This window comes from Giraffa tippelskirchi, chromosome 9, assembly GCF_054371585.1.
Source record: "Giraffa tippelskirchi isolate mGirTip1 chromosome 9, T2T-mGirTip1v1.2.pri, whole genome shotgun sequence".
Taxonomy (NCBI): Eukaryota; Metazoa; Chordata; class Mammalia; order Artiodactyla; family Giraffidae; genus Giraffa; species Giraffa tippelskirchi.
Window position 1 is genome coordinate 157,471,031 of NC_137283.1, and position 17,072 is coordinate 157,488,102.

General features: G+C 39.2%; 1 protein-coding gene and 1 long non-coding RNA gene across 10 annotated transcripts in view; one reads left to right on the plus strand and one right to left on the minus strand.

Moving 5' to 3' along the window:
- SERAC1 (serine active site containing 1) overlaps positions 1 to 17,072 on the minus strand; it is a 51,573-nt gene that overhangs the window by 31,602 nt on the left and 2,899 nt on the right. For 2 of the 9 annotated variants that reach the window (XM_081530144.1, XM_081530140.1), the window contains exons 2-6: positions 15,524 to 15,621; positions 7,118 to 7,236; positions 6,296 to 6,387; positions 5,154 to 5,190; positions 2,740 to 2,876 (exon numbers count right to left, since the gene is read on the minus strand). In XM_081530144.1, the coding sequence (XP_081386270.1) occupies positions 2,740 to 2,876; positions 5,154 to 5,190; positions 6,296 to 6,386 (265 nt within the window). In that variant the 5' untranslated portion in view covers position 6,387; positions 7,118 to 7,236; positions 15,524 to 15,621. Of the gene's footprint in view, positions 1 to 2,739; positions 2,877 to 5,153; positions 5,544 to 6,264; positions 6,388 to 7,117; positions 7,237 to 15,523; positions 15,622 to 17,072 lie in introns of all 9 variants that reach the window. The other 7 variants (XM_081530146.1, XM_081530141.1, XM_081530145.1 and 4 more) reach the window with 4 other exon arrangements.
- LOC145521501 (uncharacterized) lies at positions 823 to 13,258 on the plus strand. The gene is made up of 2 exons (XR_014065423.1): positions 823 to 1,156; positions 12,198 to 13,258. It is a non-coding gene; the product is annotated as an uncharacterized LOC145521501 (long non-coding RNA).

Here is a 17,072-nt window from a genome sequence, read left to right on the forward strand (position 1 = left end):
ACACACTAACTCAAGCTAACAAAAATCCTCATATACAATGCAGGATTAACTGTATTTGAGAAAATGTCACTTAAAAATATCCCTCTCAAAGTGAACAGAGACCTGACTAATGAGATTCAGCTTTACTATATAAGTAAATTGTATGCTATAAAAATTAGCTGTGTAATTGATGTAACACACCATGAAAGCATGTTGAAATAAGGAAGGTACAATAACAATACATACAGACTGGAGAGGGTGGTGATAGATACAGCTGCAGACAGGGGAGCAGCAGAAACTGCCTGACTCGTGGTGCGTAAAGTGCTCACAGTCATGGTTATTCTGGATGATGATGTACAATAGGCAGCTGTAAATCTAGTGTGATGACTTGCCAGGCTACTACCCATATGCTGATGAAAAAATACTCCTCTGCTCTAAAAGTTCATGTTCACCAAGCAACCATCTGATTACTAATTGGGTTTCCATTTGACCTAAATATGGAGAAGAGTGTTTTGACTAGTAGAGCCAGATTTTCCAACCTTAATGACACATTTTTTTTTCCCCTCTGTAAATAAGCTGGTATTCATATTTCTGAATCCATCCCATGAGTTTAGGGTGCATAATAATAAATGCCTTAGAGCAAAAATACATCTGAGCTAAGTGACAAAAATCATGTTTTTATGCTTGCTAAACTGAGGAGCAGCCTCTGAACTGACAGTCCTCATGAAGTAAAGAACTCCAAGTGAAAGTGAAACTCGCTCAGTCATATCCAACTCTTTGTGACCCCATGGGCTGTACATTCCATGGAATTCTCCAGGCCAGAATACTGGAGTGGGTAGCCTTTCCCTTCTCTAGGGGAATCTTCCCAACCCAGGGATCGAATCCAGGTCTCCCGCATTGCAGGTGGATTCTTTACCAGCTGAGCCACCAAGGAACTCCAAGTTTAGACTAAAACAGTTGGCTAGTCTTCACCTGACTTAGTTACAAGAGAGCTGCAAATTTGGGTTAAATATGTGAAGTCTAAAATTTGATTTTCAATTAATTTCTTAGGAACTTGGCTCTCACAGGTCTGGTTGTTCTTACAGTTAGTTGAACCTGTTTTATTAATATTGTATTCATTTTTAAATTTTTTTATAGTTTTTTCTTCAAGTTTTATTGTGCTACAATTGACATACAGGTCAGTATAAGTTTAAAGTAAACAGCATAATGATTTGACTTACATACATCATGAAACGAGTACCATAACGTTTAGTGAACATCTATTATCTCAGGGATACAAAATTACAGAAATAGAAAAAAATTTTTGCTTGTAATGAAAACTCTGAGGATTCACTCTCATAACCATGTTCATATATAACATACAGCAGTGTTAATTACATTTATATTTATTAATGTACGTTATACCTCGAGTACTTATTTACCTCATAACTGGAAGTTTGTACATTTTGACCACCTTCATCCAACTCCCCCTGCCCCCACATGCCCTGCCAATGGTAAGCACAAATCTGATCTCTTCTCTGAGTTTGTCTGTTCTTGATGTATAATTGACTTACAACATTGTGTTAGTTACTGTTATTGTTGTGGGTTTTGTTGTTTAGTTCCTAAGTCCTGTCTGACTCTGCAAGTGCATGGACTGTAGCCTACCAGGCTCCTCTGTCCATGGAGTTCTCCAGGCAAGAATACTGGGGTGGGCTGCCATTCCCTTCTCCAGGGGATCTTCCCAACCCAGGGATCAAACCTGTGTCTCCCACATTGACAGGTAGATTCTTTACCACTGAGCCACCAGGACTGTTAATATCACAATATAACAATCACTGGGGCAGGAACTATGGATTTTTTTATATCCTTTATTTTTCTACTTTTCTCTGTTCTGTATCTAATCCTCCTGATCACTTTTACAACTGGGTGGTTGGGGAGAAGCTTTTCCTTCACAAAGTTAGTTCATTTTAGTTTGATACTGTTGGTATGGCTGGGAGACAGTTAAGAAAATTTTCCTTTACTGTGAAGCATTTTAGTTCTAATTTCTGCCAGTCACATGAAATAATTTCATACTTCTATATATTTCAAAATGATCAGCATGCTAAATCTAGTTACCCATCTCTCACCATACAAGAGTAGTGCATAATTACTGACCACATTCCCCACACTGAACACTTGATACCTGTAACTCATTTATTTATAACCACAAGACTGCACCTCCCAGTCCCCCTCGCCCATCCCTCTCCTCCCCGGCCCCTGGCACCACCTGCATGTGCTCCGCATAAATGATGCGGTTTCTGTTTTCTTTACTCATGTTCTATTTTTAGATTCCACATAGACATGCAATCACACAGTATTTTGTCTTTCTCTGTCTGACTTATTTCACTCAGCATTATACCCACTGGGTCTATTGTGTTGTTACAAATGACAAGGTTTCATTCCTTTTTCTGGCTGAGTAATATTCCATTGTGTATATATACACACACGTCTTCTTTATCCATTCATCTATTGATGGGCACTTAGGTTGCTTTCATATCTTGGCTATGGTAAATAATGCTGCCCTGAATAGAGGGGTGGATAATCTTTTAGATTTTTCTTTGAATAAATACCCAGGGATAGAATTGCTGGTTCTAATATAGTTCTATTTTTAATTTTTTAAGGAATCTGAATACTGTTTTCCATAGTGTTTGCACCAATTTACATTCCTAAATACTCATTTTTTAAATTCAATAACTAGCTTCCATTGTTCACAAAGATGAGATTACTTTACCATGAACTTACCATGATTTTCTGTTTTATCTAAAGAAACTGTGTGCACATATATATATGACTTCATTTTTTCTCTTTCTACCACTTGAGTATCTAATGTCAAAGACTTCTTCAAGGCCAGAACTTCATATGTAATAAATAAAGAGCCTCTTAAAAAGAAACAGAAAATTCATCATAAACATATAATTTAAATGTAACACAGGAGCCACTCATTTTTAATAAGCTTTCTGTAGAACTTTTTCTTTCTTTTTTATTGGGAAACATAGTATGAATATGGTAATGTGTATATAACATACATTATACATATATATACAAATGTATATACACATTTCAGCTTAACAAATAACAACAAATATCTGCATTACCATACCCAGGCATAAAACATTAACAGTACCCAGAAGCCCACAGTGTGTCCCTCCCTGATCCTGACCCTTTCTCTCATCTTTATAGCCAATTATTATTCTCTGATTATAATAATATCCTTGCTATTCTTTATAGTTCACCACCTAAACACGAACCTTTAAACAACAAGGCTTAATTTTGTCTGTGAATTTCAAAGGAATGGAATCTCACTGTATGTATTCTTTAGTTCAGACTTCTTGTGAGATTCACCCATGTTGTTTCATGTATCTGGAGTTCAAGCATTTATATTTTCACGTGGTATGTGATTCATCCACTGTGTGGCTGTATAATGACTTACTTATCCATTCTACCACAGATGGGCATTTACGGAGTTTCTGTTTTGAGTCAATTTCAAACAGTCTGTTACACATCATATACAGCTGCACTGTATGCATGTGTGTATGTTCCTCTAAGATACATACTCATGTTCTGTACATACATATGTTCCTCTAAGATACATACTTAGAAGTAAAATTACAGACTTTCTGAAAGTATATGTATATTGTTCAACTTTACTGCTGCTGCTGCTGCTAAGTCGCTTCAGTCGTGTCCGATTCTGTGCGACCCCATAGACGGCAACTTTACTAGATAATGCCAAAGTGTTTTTTTTAAAGATCAGTCAATTTGTACTCCATAACACCAGCATATGAAAATTTCTTCTCTCCTAAGTGTTAAACCTAAAATCAAATATTAGAAGTGAAATACAAGGACTTCTCTGACGATCCAGGAGTTAGGACTCTGCCCTTTCATTGCCAAGGGCCCAGATTCAATCCTTGGTTGGGGAAGGAACTAAGATGCTGCAAGCTGCACGGTGGAAGTGGGAGGGAAGCAAACTAGAATTTTTTTTTAAGTGAAATACAATGTTGTATATCCTAAAGTGAAGGACTTTTCCCCCTAGTCAGACTGACCTACACACTCCTTATATCCAGACACAAAGGCTGCACTCTGAGAACTCAGAGCTTAGAAACAACAGTTATATGAAGCCTTTTCCTGAGCTTCCCACCTGGCAGCAAAAGCAAGGAAGAAAGAAAGGCCAGACACCGCCGGCGCCAGAACGGACAGAAAGCTCTCAAGAGTCATCACCGCTCTGGGGGCATCGACCAGAGCAGCCAAAACGAACAAATTTATTCAGTATTTTTATCACATGTTTCATGAAAGACAAAATTCTTTACTAGAAATTGTGATTTTTCACAATATTCCTGAATTTTACTGTGATATAAGCAAAGAAATTGCATCATAAAAAAGAATATACATTTATCTTTTGCCTGGAATGAGTCCAAGGAAAAAAAATCTTCTAAATATGTTCTGTCTTACAATGTCATGGAGAAATTAATGTATTTGGATAAAATGGCAAATATATCTACTTTACCATTTTAGCATCTAAGACTTGATTTCACATTTACACTATATTGTTAACAGAAACACTAGAGCAGCATTGGACATACACTTAATATATATCCATCCCTCCTCTCCAAAAAGAAAAAAAGAGAATGAAAAATAACAGCCTTTGGAAGAAAATCACTCCATTCATTAAACACGTGCCTCTGAAATAGCATTGAAATTGGAGTGTCAATCTAGTGGTTTTCTCAGTTAACCTCAATTCCTTTCATAACAGCTTTATGGTGATTCAAAGGACTTTCAAAAATAATTTTGACTATAGTTGATTTCAGCTTTCTTGAACCTCTTCATAACCTAACGAAAGATGTGATTTAGATGTGAAAGCTATCAGTGAGTGCCTGTTCTGTAGTTGCCAAGTGCTTTCCTCAGAGTAACATTGCCAAGGGGCAGAATTCCCAGATCTACACTTACATCCAAGAGAAAACACTCCTCAGGGCTTAAAGTAACCGGATCAAGAAAACGATGAAGTGACAGAACCAGTGATTAACCAGTGATGAATCCACATGTTCACAGATTCCAAAATCTATACCCTTTCACTACCCCCATGCTACCTGTAAATTACTTCCACTGAGCTCTCACACAGTAGTAATAATGAAGCCAGTTAATATTTCACAGTTGACACTTACCCTAAAATAAGTGATCCAGTAAACTTTATTATATTTCCTTCAAAAAGAAAGAGAAAAAAAGCCAAAGTCAATCTATAATTTGTTGGATTTATAGAAGCTTTGTTCAAGGGTTTGTTCAGTGCTTCAACTAATACTGCCAAGAAAACATTTCTCCTCCCTGCTGAGGGATAAGGAACTCTCCACTGACTTCCCGACATATCAGCCCAGGAAGATGGACATTCCTCCCAAATTCTAGGACCTAGGGTTCCAGAACAGGAAAGAGGACAATTCCAGGAAGTCTTCTTTATTCCCAGATGGCTTCCTGGACTTCCCCAGGAGCAGCTCGTTTGTTTCCTCCTCTCCTGCTACCACCTGTTTCTTCATACTAGGATGTTTCTTTTTCACCAAGCCCTGGAAACAGAATGCAGACTCACAGCCTCTTCTCCTGCCCTAAAGTATATTCACTACTCTTGAGTTTGTTCTGCTAGAAATGATGAGAGAAGAAAAGCTTCCCTTCTCCGTTTCACTCCTCTTTGTATTTTTAAAATACAAAATCACAGAATTTTCTAGATGAAAAGGATTTATCCTAAAAACTGATCTCTCTTAAAGACCAAAAGGAAGTTCCATGAGGACAGACTTTGTCTTATTCAATACTGTACCCTCAGGGCCTAGTAATAGTACCCAGCACATAGCAGAAAGAATGAAAGATGGCCTAGGCTAATATTCTCATTTTACAAACAAAGATTACTAATAAATAACATAAATATTTACAAATAAAGACAGTAAGTTGGTGCTAGATCTTAAGTTCTTAGAGGGCAAGCGAAACATCTTCCTGGCTCTCCACTGAATTCCCAGAACCTAATACATGGGCCTGGCACCCGTTTTATAGGAGCTTAATAAATAGTTGCTGAAGAATGCAGTGAGACTTGAATTTACAAGGATGAGTAGGAACCTGACGGGAACAAAGGGAGGGATTGATTCCCAAGAAAAAGGAGTATGCATGGCTCTGGGCCTACAAATTGGGGCTGAACCATTAGTACAGAAAAGTTGTAAACAAATTTGAGATTTATCACTAATTAAATAAGTTTTTGTGGCCCTGAAAACTTAACCACAATTCTATCACTGTTTCTACAAGAAAATACTGTTGTTTAAACTGTACTCACTGATATCTCTCCAGTATGTGTTACTTTTTGGCGGAGGAGTTGAGGTTCCCATTCTTCTGCAGCAGATGACACAATAAGCAGCCAAGGACATTCTGTGTATTTAGAACAATTGTAACAGATTTAGTTTAGCATGTGATTAAAAACATTTCTTTTAACTGTAAGAACACATCACTACAGAATAGTTCCACTGCTCTAAAAATCGACTGTGCATTATATATTCATCCCTTCCCCCTACCCTCCTCTAAACCCTGGCAAACATGGACCTTTTTACTATCTCTACAGTTTTGTCACTTACAAAATGTTATTATAATTGGAATCATACAATGAACAAAAAAAAGAACATGTCACAATTACAGTAGATTGACCACAGAGTTAGATGTTTCAAGACTTGGAAAAAAAACTTTTCAATTAAAACAAAATTTCTCCCTTAAAAATTTAAAGCAAACTTATTAGAATAGTATTTTGCTGGTACCTTGATGATTATTCTTCAAACTGTATCCAATTATGAACAATGATTAGTAGGAAATAGGAAAAGAGGTAATTGAGAATATCAATATAGGAGTCAAAAAACTTTAAATGCCTTTGATATATATACATATAGATATGCATATAGATGGATACTTATATTTATCTTTGGTGACTGTGAAGTCCCTACAGAAATGAAAAGCACTCTGAATGGAAGATATACTTAGGACCCATGGAAGTGTTTAGTTTTTCTCCAAATCCTTTAAGATGGTACCCAATATTGTTTAAAATTTCTGAAATTTAATTGTTACTTATTGACATCCTGACAAAGAAGATGCTGCTCAACTAATCACTCACCTTTCTTGCAACGATTTAACCAACTAAGTGAAGATGATCTAAATATGATGCGATGGCTTTTAGAACACCTCAGTATTCTAGAATCAGGCTGTCTCTGGATGAAACATTTCTTCTTTTTTCTTTTGGAATAAGAGAAAAGAAAGAAGATGCCTTGAGGAACTTGTGAGAAATGGTCTTTGGTTGTTTTTTTTTTATACATTAAAAACATCTGGCAGCTTTACAGAGATTAGGGAGAAAATACTCTAACTAATGCTTGGTGTACATGTGTAAGAAAATCTGTTAGGAATAACACAAAATACAAAGCTTAAAATTTTTTCTTGTGACTCTACTACATCAACTGATGACTAAGCAAACTGTTTAAACAACAGGTAAACTTGTAAAGATCACTGTTTTAAAGGTCACTGTTTCCTATTTTCTCACTTGTTTAAAGAGTTGCTGTCACTTCACAAAAACCTTCACAGTATTAACTTAAACACACACACACACACAAGCAGGCTCCCCTCCCACCACGTCCTGAATATATCTGAGTACAGCAGAAATCTACTTCATCTTATTTCCCTCTAGATTTCCTCAAATGCCAACCTGGCCCTTTCAGCTTTTTCTAGATTAAACTACTCCATATCTAATTCTCTAACGTTCAACTCTCTCAGCATCTCAACTACTTCCAGTTCACTGCTCTCCAGCCTCAACTAATCTTCCATCCTGGCTTTCCCGGGAGTGAGCAGCTGTCTCATGGTTCCACTTTCTTCCCAACTCAGCCTCGACTCCAGGATGAATCACTTCACCCTCTCTCTCTACCTGCTCCCTCAACACACCAGTTGAGTGAGTGAGTGAAAGTCTCTCAGTCGTGTCTGACTCTTTGCGACCCCATGGACTCTATAGTCCATGGAATTCTCTAGGCCAGAATATTGGAGTGGGTAGCCTTTCCCTTCTCCAGGGGATCTTCCCAACCCAGCGATCCAACCCAGGTCTCCCGCATTGCAGGTGGATTCTTTACCAGCTGAGCCACCAAGGAAGCCCACCAGAGCCCTCCTCTTTCTAGTAATACTATTCTGCAGCCCCAACTTGAAACGTGTTTTCTCTGTTCCGACACTTGGACAGCCAAGATGGGGGGCAGGGGACACAAGACAAACTGGGAGTGGGCTCCCAGAATGACCTCTGCTGGCCCTAATCGTTTCTCTTCTCACCCTCACAACAACTGCCCTAAATAGCCACGTACTCTGCCAAGCGTCCTACCCTCCCTTCATCCCTTTCAAATGATTTGTCTCTTAATTCACTCAGAAAATGAAGCCTATGAACTTCTCCAACTTCTGCCCCCATACCTACAAGCAGGGATTGATTGAGGTATTGAGGGAAACAAATTGTATTTAAATAGTGGGGTAGGGGGAAGTTCCTTTAAAAACACACACACACACAAAACCACAAATATCAAATTAGGTACTAAAATGGAAGTGATTTAGAATGAGAAAAGATACCACAATAAATTCCTGGAGTCTTAGAAATGTTGATACCTTTCTTCTGGGGTTTCATTGGGTAATCTGTCTGACGTGCTTACAAAGAAATGCTTCGGGATTATACTCTGATGTTCCTCTCTCCCTAAGACATGACAGCTCCTACCAATTCTGAGTGCTCAAAGGTGCCCATGCAGTACGGCACCCCCAAGGCTAAACTTCATAATATCACAGGAAATCTACCCTGGCTGGTTTTTACATCTTCATCTGCATCACCTTTTCCAGATTCCAAATGGACTTTTATCAGCACTGTTCTTTCCTATTTCTGAGGAAAAGGTCTCATCCTTTCTCACAGGGAAATGTACCATCTATGTTTTCATCTCTTTCACTTCCACAGGGACCTTGATCCATTCATTAGCTTTCTCTTCTTTATCTTCACACACTCTCTTTCAGCTCTTTCTACTCCTCCCCTCGAAATACTGGATGTCCAGTGTTCTCCCATCAAAACACAAAAATGAACAAATAACTGGGGGGAAAAAGTAAACTCCTGGTCGACCCAGTGCCCTCCACCACTTCTCTCACCTCCTCAAGTGGTGGAGGTCTCTTCATCACCACGACCACTCTAAACACTCACATACTCTGCCAAGCCCCGACCTGACCTCCAGTCTGCCACTTCTCTTACCAACTGCACTTTTATCACCTGCATTTCTTAAGATTCTTTCCCCAGTGTGTCTTCCTGCAACACTGGAAGAGCCCTCCCCAGGCTCACCAGTGAGTGACATCTTGGCTGCAAAAGCCACTTTTCAGTCACCATCTTCCTGTCTTTATCTGAAGCATTTGACTGCTCCCTCCTCTCCTCTAGCTACTGTGACACCAGGTGTTCTAGTCTGATTCTCACATTTCTGGCCACTCCATCCCATTAGTCACTCGATAAAAATTTACTGAGCACCTACTGCCTGCAGGGGATGGAAACCTGAGATGTGCCCTCAATGGGCTTACAGCTGGCTCTGCTGCCTCCATGCGTGGAGAAGACTCTTGAGAGTCCCTTGGATTGCAAGGAGATCCAACCAGTCCATCCTTAAGGAAATCAGTCCTGAATATTCATTGGAAGGACTTATGTTGAACTGAAACTCCAATACTTTGGCCACCTGATGCGAAGAGCTGACTCATTTGAAAAGACCCTGATGCTGGGAAAGATTGAAGGCGGGAGGAGAAGGGAACAAGGGAGGATGAGATGGTTGGATGACATCACCGATTCAATGGGCATGAGTTTGAGTAAACTCCGGGAGTTGGTGATGGACAGGGAGGCCTGGTGTGCTGCAGTCCATGGGGTCACAAAGAGTCGGACACGACTGAGCAACTGAACTCAACTGAACTGATATCATATGGAGTCTCTCCATTCATGAAAAGTTTATCTTCAGTTCTTCTTTTAGATCTTTTGTCATTTTCTCCACAAAGGTCATGCATGGTTCTTCCTTGTTTCCTCCTTTCATGGAAAATTTCAAATGTATACAAATGTGGAGAGAATAATAAAATGAAGCCCTCATCACTCAGCTTCAAAACTTACCAACACAAGGTCAACCTTGTTTCATCTACACCTGCTCTATCTAAAAGAACTTCTGCATGATAGAGATTTCCTACTACCAATGTGAAAATATGCTAATATGATTGAGCAACTGTCATTTCATTTTTTAAATTTTAATTAATTTTAATTACCCACATATGGCTAGTGGCTATAGTATTGAACAGTGCAATCTATAACCCACATTCACTCCACCACCATAATACTCAATTATTTTGAAGCAATTCCATGATGTCATGTCATATTTAACCCTTAAATACTATCATATGCTACTGCTGAGAAAATTAACCATCATTATTTCCCTCTCCAAAAAAATTCCTTAGTATCATCAAATGTCCAATAAATGTTTTAATTATTTCATAAACTTTGGTTTTGCACTACTGGACTATTAGAATTAGGATCTAACCAAGGTCCATATTAGGTTGCTAATGTGCCTCTTTTTTAGAGTCACTGTATTTCTATAACTACTAATTTAGATTTTTTTTTTTGAATCAGTCTTGATTAACATCTATTTTTCAAGAAAGTGGGAATTTAGATTTTCAAAATCATGAACATAAAGCTATTCCTGCTTATTCCTATGATCTTTTTATCCCTAAAATTGCCTAACTTTTAGTTCCTAGCATTATTTGTGTTTCTTCTTTTTTACTTTCCAGTTGTCTTCTAAAAGTTTATTAATAGAAAATTTTATTTATTAATTTTCTTCATCTATTGGTTTTGCTGAGCATCTCTGTTTCATTTTGTTTTCTATTTCTGCTCTTCAATATCTTCTTTCTTTGGATTTACCCTGTCCTTTTCTTAACTTCTTCAATAAAACTTAATGTATTATGAGCATTCTTGCTGTTTCATAAGTGCATTTAAGACCATAAATTCCCCTCTAGTTTTGCTTTACTTCAATTTCACAAGTCCTGATATTTCCACTGTGTGTGCTTAGTTGCTTCAGTTGTGTCCGACTCTCTGCGACCCCATGGACCATGGTCTGCCAGACTCCTCTGTCCATGGGATTCTCTAGGCAAGAACACCGGAGTGGGTTGCCATTTCCTTCTCCAAATCTGACCTGAGACAAGACCTCCTCTAATCTGTGGATTGTTTAGTTCTGTTTCCATTCTTTAAACAGGAAATTTCTAAAGATTATCTTTTCATTGTGCTAGATGGCATAGATTCTTTGGAATTGTGAGGATCTGTTTCGCACCTAAGTGCAACCAATACTTATAAATGCATCTTATAAACTTATTCTTTGTTATGGGCAAAATTTAGTATATCCATTATAGCAAGCTCATGAATTTTGTTGTTAAAAAGTTTCTATGGCCTTACTAAATTTTATTGGCATGACCTTCTAGTACCTCAGAGGGATTTTTAAAAATCCTCATACTGGCTTCTTGATTTGTCAGATTCCCCTTAGACTTGTCCATTATTTCTTTAAATTATTTATTCATTCAACAAATACTTGAGCACCTATAAACCAGGAATTGTTTTAAGTACTGGAGATATAGTAATGAATATGAAACCTATGTACCTGCCATCATGGGTCTTACCTTCTACTACAGAACCCCCTCAGTGTGCCAAACAAATACTGTCATATTTTGGTCATGACGTGAAAAGACATGTCATTCGGTGTATAAAAACTTACGACCGTTGGAACCTTAGTACCCTGTCCCTTTCATCATCATATCTGATCCCTCTTTATCCCTATTAATATTTATTGCCTTAAGTTCTATTTCATAAGATATTAATACTTCCTTACCAGTTTTCTTTTAACATGTGCTTAACTATCATTTTCCCCAGTCATGCTCATAATCTTTTGATATCATATATATTTAATTCCAAAATCTTTTAACAGATAAGTTTAATCAATTTACATGTATTATATGTGGGATAAATCAAGTTTTCTTTATTACCCTTTAACTGGTTTAAAGCCGTATCATTTATTTCTATTCATTTAAAAAATAACTGCATTTTTAACATGCTACATAAAGTATAAACTTAAGCAATACAAAAATTCTCCCAAATGAGAATGCTTTAAATCCAATCTAAATCTCTGTCTTTTTAGGTATTTTTGCCTATTATTTTAATTCCACATTATTTTTAAATACTCCAATGGGAGTCTGTTAGACACTTCACCGATAGGAGCAGTTTCATGAACTACGGAAGTTACAAAGCAGATATGCAAGTAGTGACCTTACAAGAAGTCCTACAGGCAGAAAATCTAGTACCAGGTACTTCCTCCAAAAAGCCACAAGTTATCACTCTCACCAAAGCAGGATGAAGTATACCATACAGATGTCCCCCATCTGAAAAACCTGGAAAGAAGTACTCCCAGAAAACCAATCCCAACCCAGTGGGTGGAGCCTCATCAGGTTTTGCTAGTAACTAATTCTTCTGCCAGACTTGAAGATGTTAAGCCTTGGATTCATCCAAGTGAAGGAGTAATCCCTCCAGGCCATCAACACAATAAAGGGGAAAGCTGCTGCTGAAAGCCCTTAACAGACTTCTAACGTTTTAACGTTTTAGAAGAAACAGGAAGAACAGGATGGCTCCTAACGTTAAGATAAAGACTGAAACTTCTCTGTTGCTAGAGCAAAGTTATCTTATCTGATCCTGGAAGCTACTTCTGACTCTCAAGATCAAGTTACTTTACCCTTTCCCTATAATTACACTACTCTGGAACTGAAGTACCCATTTCTGTCACTCTCTAGGCTTTAGTATACCATTTTCATAACCTATGTACTATATAGGGCCCAGACTAAGGTGAAATTTTTTGGAATGATTGCCCCACAGTCAGCTAGGGGGAGCTCGTATGTGTGTCGGTGTGTGTCAACAGAGTCCTGGACTGGATGGTGACATTCTCTGCAGGGTCCAGGTTATAATACGAAGTGCCATTGTTATAGCCACGCGTTCCGGGAAACAAGCTCACTCAGAAGGACGATGCAGATAGTGAAGTGCAGTTTATTACACCGGCAGGCCCAAGGCAGAGTATCCTCTTAGCCAAGGACCCTGACCAGCATTTGTGAAAATCTTTTATACCCCATGTGTACGTGTCTGAACCCACCACCCAATTTCCTTGTGACTTACATAAACAAAGGAAAGGTAAATACAACCACAATAACCCCATCATTCATGTGTTATGTGTTCAAACAGTCAATAATCAATAAGCCTGAGGTTACATTCCAAACAGTCAATAATCAATAAGCCTGAGGTTACAAATAAAAATTTATGACCTGTCCAGAGGGGGTCTTATCCTTCTATTGTCATTTCCACAGGCACTAAGCACAGAGTTCAGAGTCCATTAGAGAGGTGGCCGAACATGATCAGCACGAACAGGCCTAAGATGGAGTCCAGGCCCTACGAATTCCTTCTTCACCGTCTGCCACTTGTGTTTCTTGTCGTGCTTTGCCCTCACACACACCAGCCTTCTTTTTGCAGGTGGGCCCCATCCTCAAGGTTACCTCCTGCCTCTGCTAGCCCCTGACCCGAATTAGTTTAACCATGCTCAAACCCACAGAAGAAGTGGAATGTTACAGGAGGCCTGACGGACCACAGAAACCACCCTGAATTTGGGCACCACCCTTACTCATATTACTGTGATCTGGGGCACCTAATACTTTTGGTTGAATACTCTTCACCTGAACTGCACCCAACCAATCACTCCCTAACTGAAGCAACACCTGTGGTGACTTGAGCAACACTGGCCAAAACCTAAGAGAAGAAAGAAATACTGAGGGACCTGGGGGCTGGGTAAAGGGGATGAGCCAGAGAGGAACGGCCACCAAGGAACACAGTCATGGAAAAGAAAAGGGACTATAAATGCAGACAGATAGATTAACAGGGCTACTATTTCAGAAAGAAGGGACAGGTGAAGAAAGCAGCCTGGAAGACAAATGACACTTTGAGTCAATGCACAAATCAGACCCAGAAAATAATGGCAAAAATGCCAAGTGCCACTTCTGGGAACGGGCTGATAGAAACTCGCAGCAGAGCTTGCTAAGCATGCTGATCCAACCAGAAGCCAAACTGGCATCTAAGCAATGGTCCACTATACTGGGGGGTAGAAAGTCAGAAAGCAAAGCTTTGGAAAACCCATGCCCTCCTCGTCCCCCAGGACTATGGGATATTTTGAGCAGTAACTATAATTTCTGCCGCTGTGCCGTGACGGCCACTCTTCCCTGGATTAATAAAAGGGGCTGCATCATGCAGTACAGCTGTAGGCGAAGGGAAAAGGACACTTGCCAGAGACAGCATATACTGCCCATGGGGAGCCACTGGGCCCTCGTGAATAAACTGTGCCCCAGATTCAGACACGCAGCTCCAGTTTTAACTGTCACTTCTTGTCATGCATACAGGCTTCTCAGGAGACAGGTCAGGTGGTCTGATATTCCCATCTCTTTAAGAATTTTCCACAATTTGTGTGATCCACACAGTCAAAGGCTTTGGTGTAGTCAATGAAGCAGATTGCTTTTTTTAACTTCTTTGCTTTTTCTATGATCCAGTGTTTGTTAGCAATTTGATCTCTGGTTCCTCTGCCTTTTCTAAATCCAGCTTGTACATCTGGAAGTTCTCGGTTCACATACTGCTGAACCTAGCTTGAAGGATTTTGAGCATCAACTTGCTAGCATGTGAAATGAGTGCAACTGTATAGTAGTTTGAATATTCTTTGGCATTGCTCTTCTTTGGGACTGGAATGAAAACTGACCCCTTCCCATCTTGTGGCCGCTGCTGAGTTTTCCAAATTTGCTGGCATATTCACTGCAGCACTTTAAAAGCATCATCTTTCAGGATTTTAAATAGCTCAGCTGGAATTTCATCACTTCCATTAGCTTTGTTTGTAATGCTTCTTAAAGGCCCACTTGATTTCATCAAAATTGGGAAAGGTATGTCAAGGCTATTTTAAAAAGGTTAAATAAGCAGGTACGTCATCCTGCTTATTTAACTTCTATGCAGAGTATACCATGCGAAATGCTGGGCTGGATGACTCACAAGCTGGAATGAAGATTGCAGGGAGAGATATCAACAACTTCAGATATGCAAATGATATCACTTTAATCGAAGAAAGTGAAGAGGAACTAAAGAGCCTCTTGATGATGAAGGTAAAAGAGGAGAGTGAAAAAGTTGCCTTAAAACTCAACATTCAAAAAACTAAGATCATGGCACCTGGTCCCATCACTTCATGGCAAACAGAAGGGGAAAAAGTGGAAACAGTGACAGATTTTCTTGGGCTACAAAATCACTGCAGACAGTGACTTGCAGCCATGAAATTAAAAGACATTTGCTCCTTGGAAGGAAAACCTAGACAAACCTAGACAGCATATTAAGAAGCAGAGACATCACTTTGCAGAGAAACATCCATATAGTCAAAGCTATGTTTTTTTCAGTACTCACGGATGGATGTGAGAGTCGGACCACAAGGACGGCTGAGCGCTGAAGAATTGATACTTTTGAACTGTGGTGCTGGAGAAGACTCCTGAGAGTCCCTTGGTCTGCAAGGAGATCAAACCAGTCAATCCTAAAGGAAATCAACCCTGAATATTCATTGGAAGGACTGATGCTGAAGCTAAAGCTCCAATACTTTGGCCACCTGATGCGAAGAGCCAACTCACTAGAAAAGACCCTGATGCTGGGAAAGATTGAGGGCAAGAGGAGAAATGGGTGACAGAGGATGAGATAGTTGGATGGCATCACTGACTCAATGGACACGAGTCTGAGAAAACTCCAGGAGACAGTGAAGGACAAAGAAGCCTTGTGTGCTGCAGTTCATGGGGTCGCAAAGAGTTGGACACAACTGAGTGTCTGAACAACAACAGATTTAGACACCAGTTTCCATGTTGAGCTGCACTTTGGAAAGCAACATTTGGTTCCACCCTAAGGTGGGCAGTGGGACTCAGAGACCACTTACAGTAATGACCTCCATACAAGATAACATACAGTATGTGGGAAACGGAAGGTTCTGCTGAAAAAGAAATCTATAATGAGACAGTCATTCTATCATTGATGGGTATTGTAACAATAACACCTTCTGTATGAATGACACAGGAGTTTGGTGCAATTACAGTAGAGTCAGGAAACGGTAATTTAAAAAAAATAAAATGTATAGTAACACTGATGTAGACAACTATATGCACAGGAACTTACCCCTCCCCCACCCCTCCCCATCCCCCTCTATTCTGGAAGTTGAGGACAGCTGGCCTGAAGACAAATGGAAGGAAAAATCTGAACTAATCTAGCAGGTCTTTCGAAAAAGTGCTAAAGAATTCCACTGAGTACAGATAATGATAGACAAGGGAGGAGAGAGAATAGTGCAGCGTTTCCCAGACAGACTATGCAAACACCGTTCAGGAACCAGTGGGCTTTTCTGTCTTTTCCAGTCTATGGGAAATTCTGATTAAAGAGAAGGCCACATTCTAGACCAGAAACCAAAGCTAATTTTAACCAACTTTTTTTTAATGTGAATCACTTAATTTGTAAAAAGCAAATGTTTGTGACCCCTCTCTGTACCACTTCTGCACCTGCCCACATCTTAAAAGATGGCCCCTCTGAGTTTCCATGTTACAGAACACAGTGCGTCCTTGTCAGTGACTTAGATGTACCACAGGCACTTTCCTTTGGCATCCCACCCAAACTTTGTTTCCAATCCTTTAAACTTACAAACAAACAACAACAAAAAAATACACAACCATTGCAAGGCTTCCTCACAGTATGCATATATAGACAGATAGATAAACACACACATATGTATGTATGCATATATATGTAAAGTCTATTTCAGTTTGTGACTTGACTATTCATTTTTATAAAGGTACTGTCTGATGAACAGAAATTTTAATTTTCATAACATCTCTTTAACCAAATTTTTTTTTCTTTTATGGTTGGTGCAGTCTATGTCCTATCTAAGAAATTTTTGTTGCCTACCTGAAAGTCACAAATATTCTAT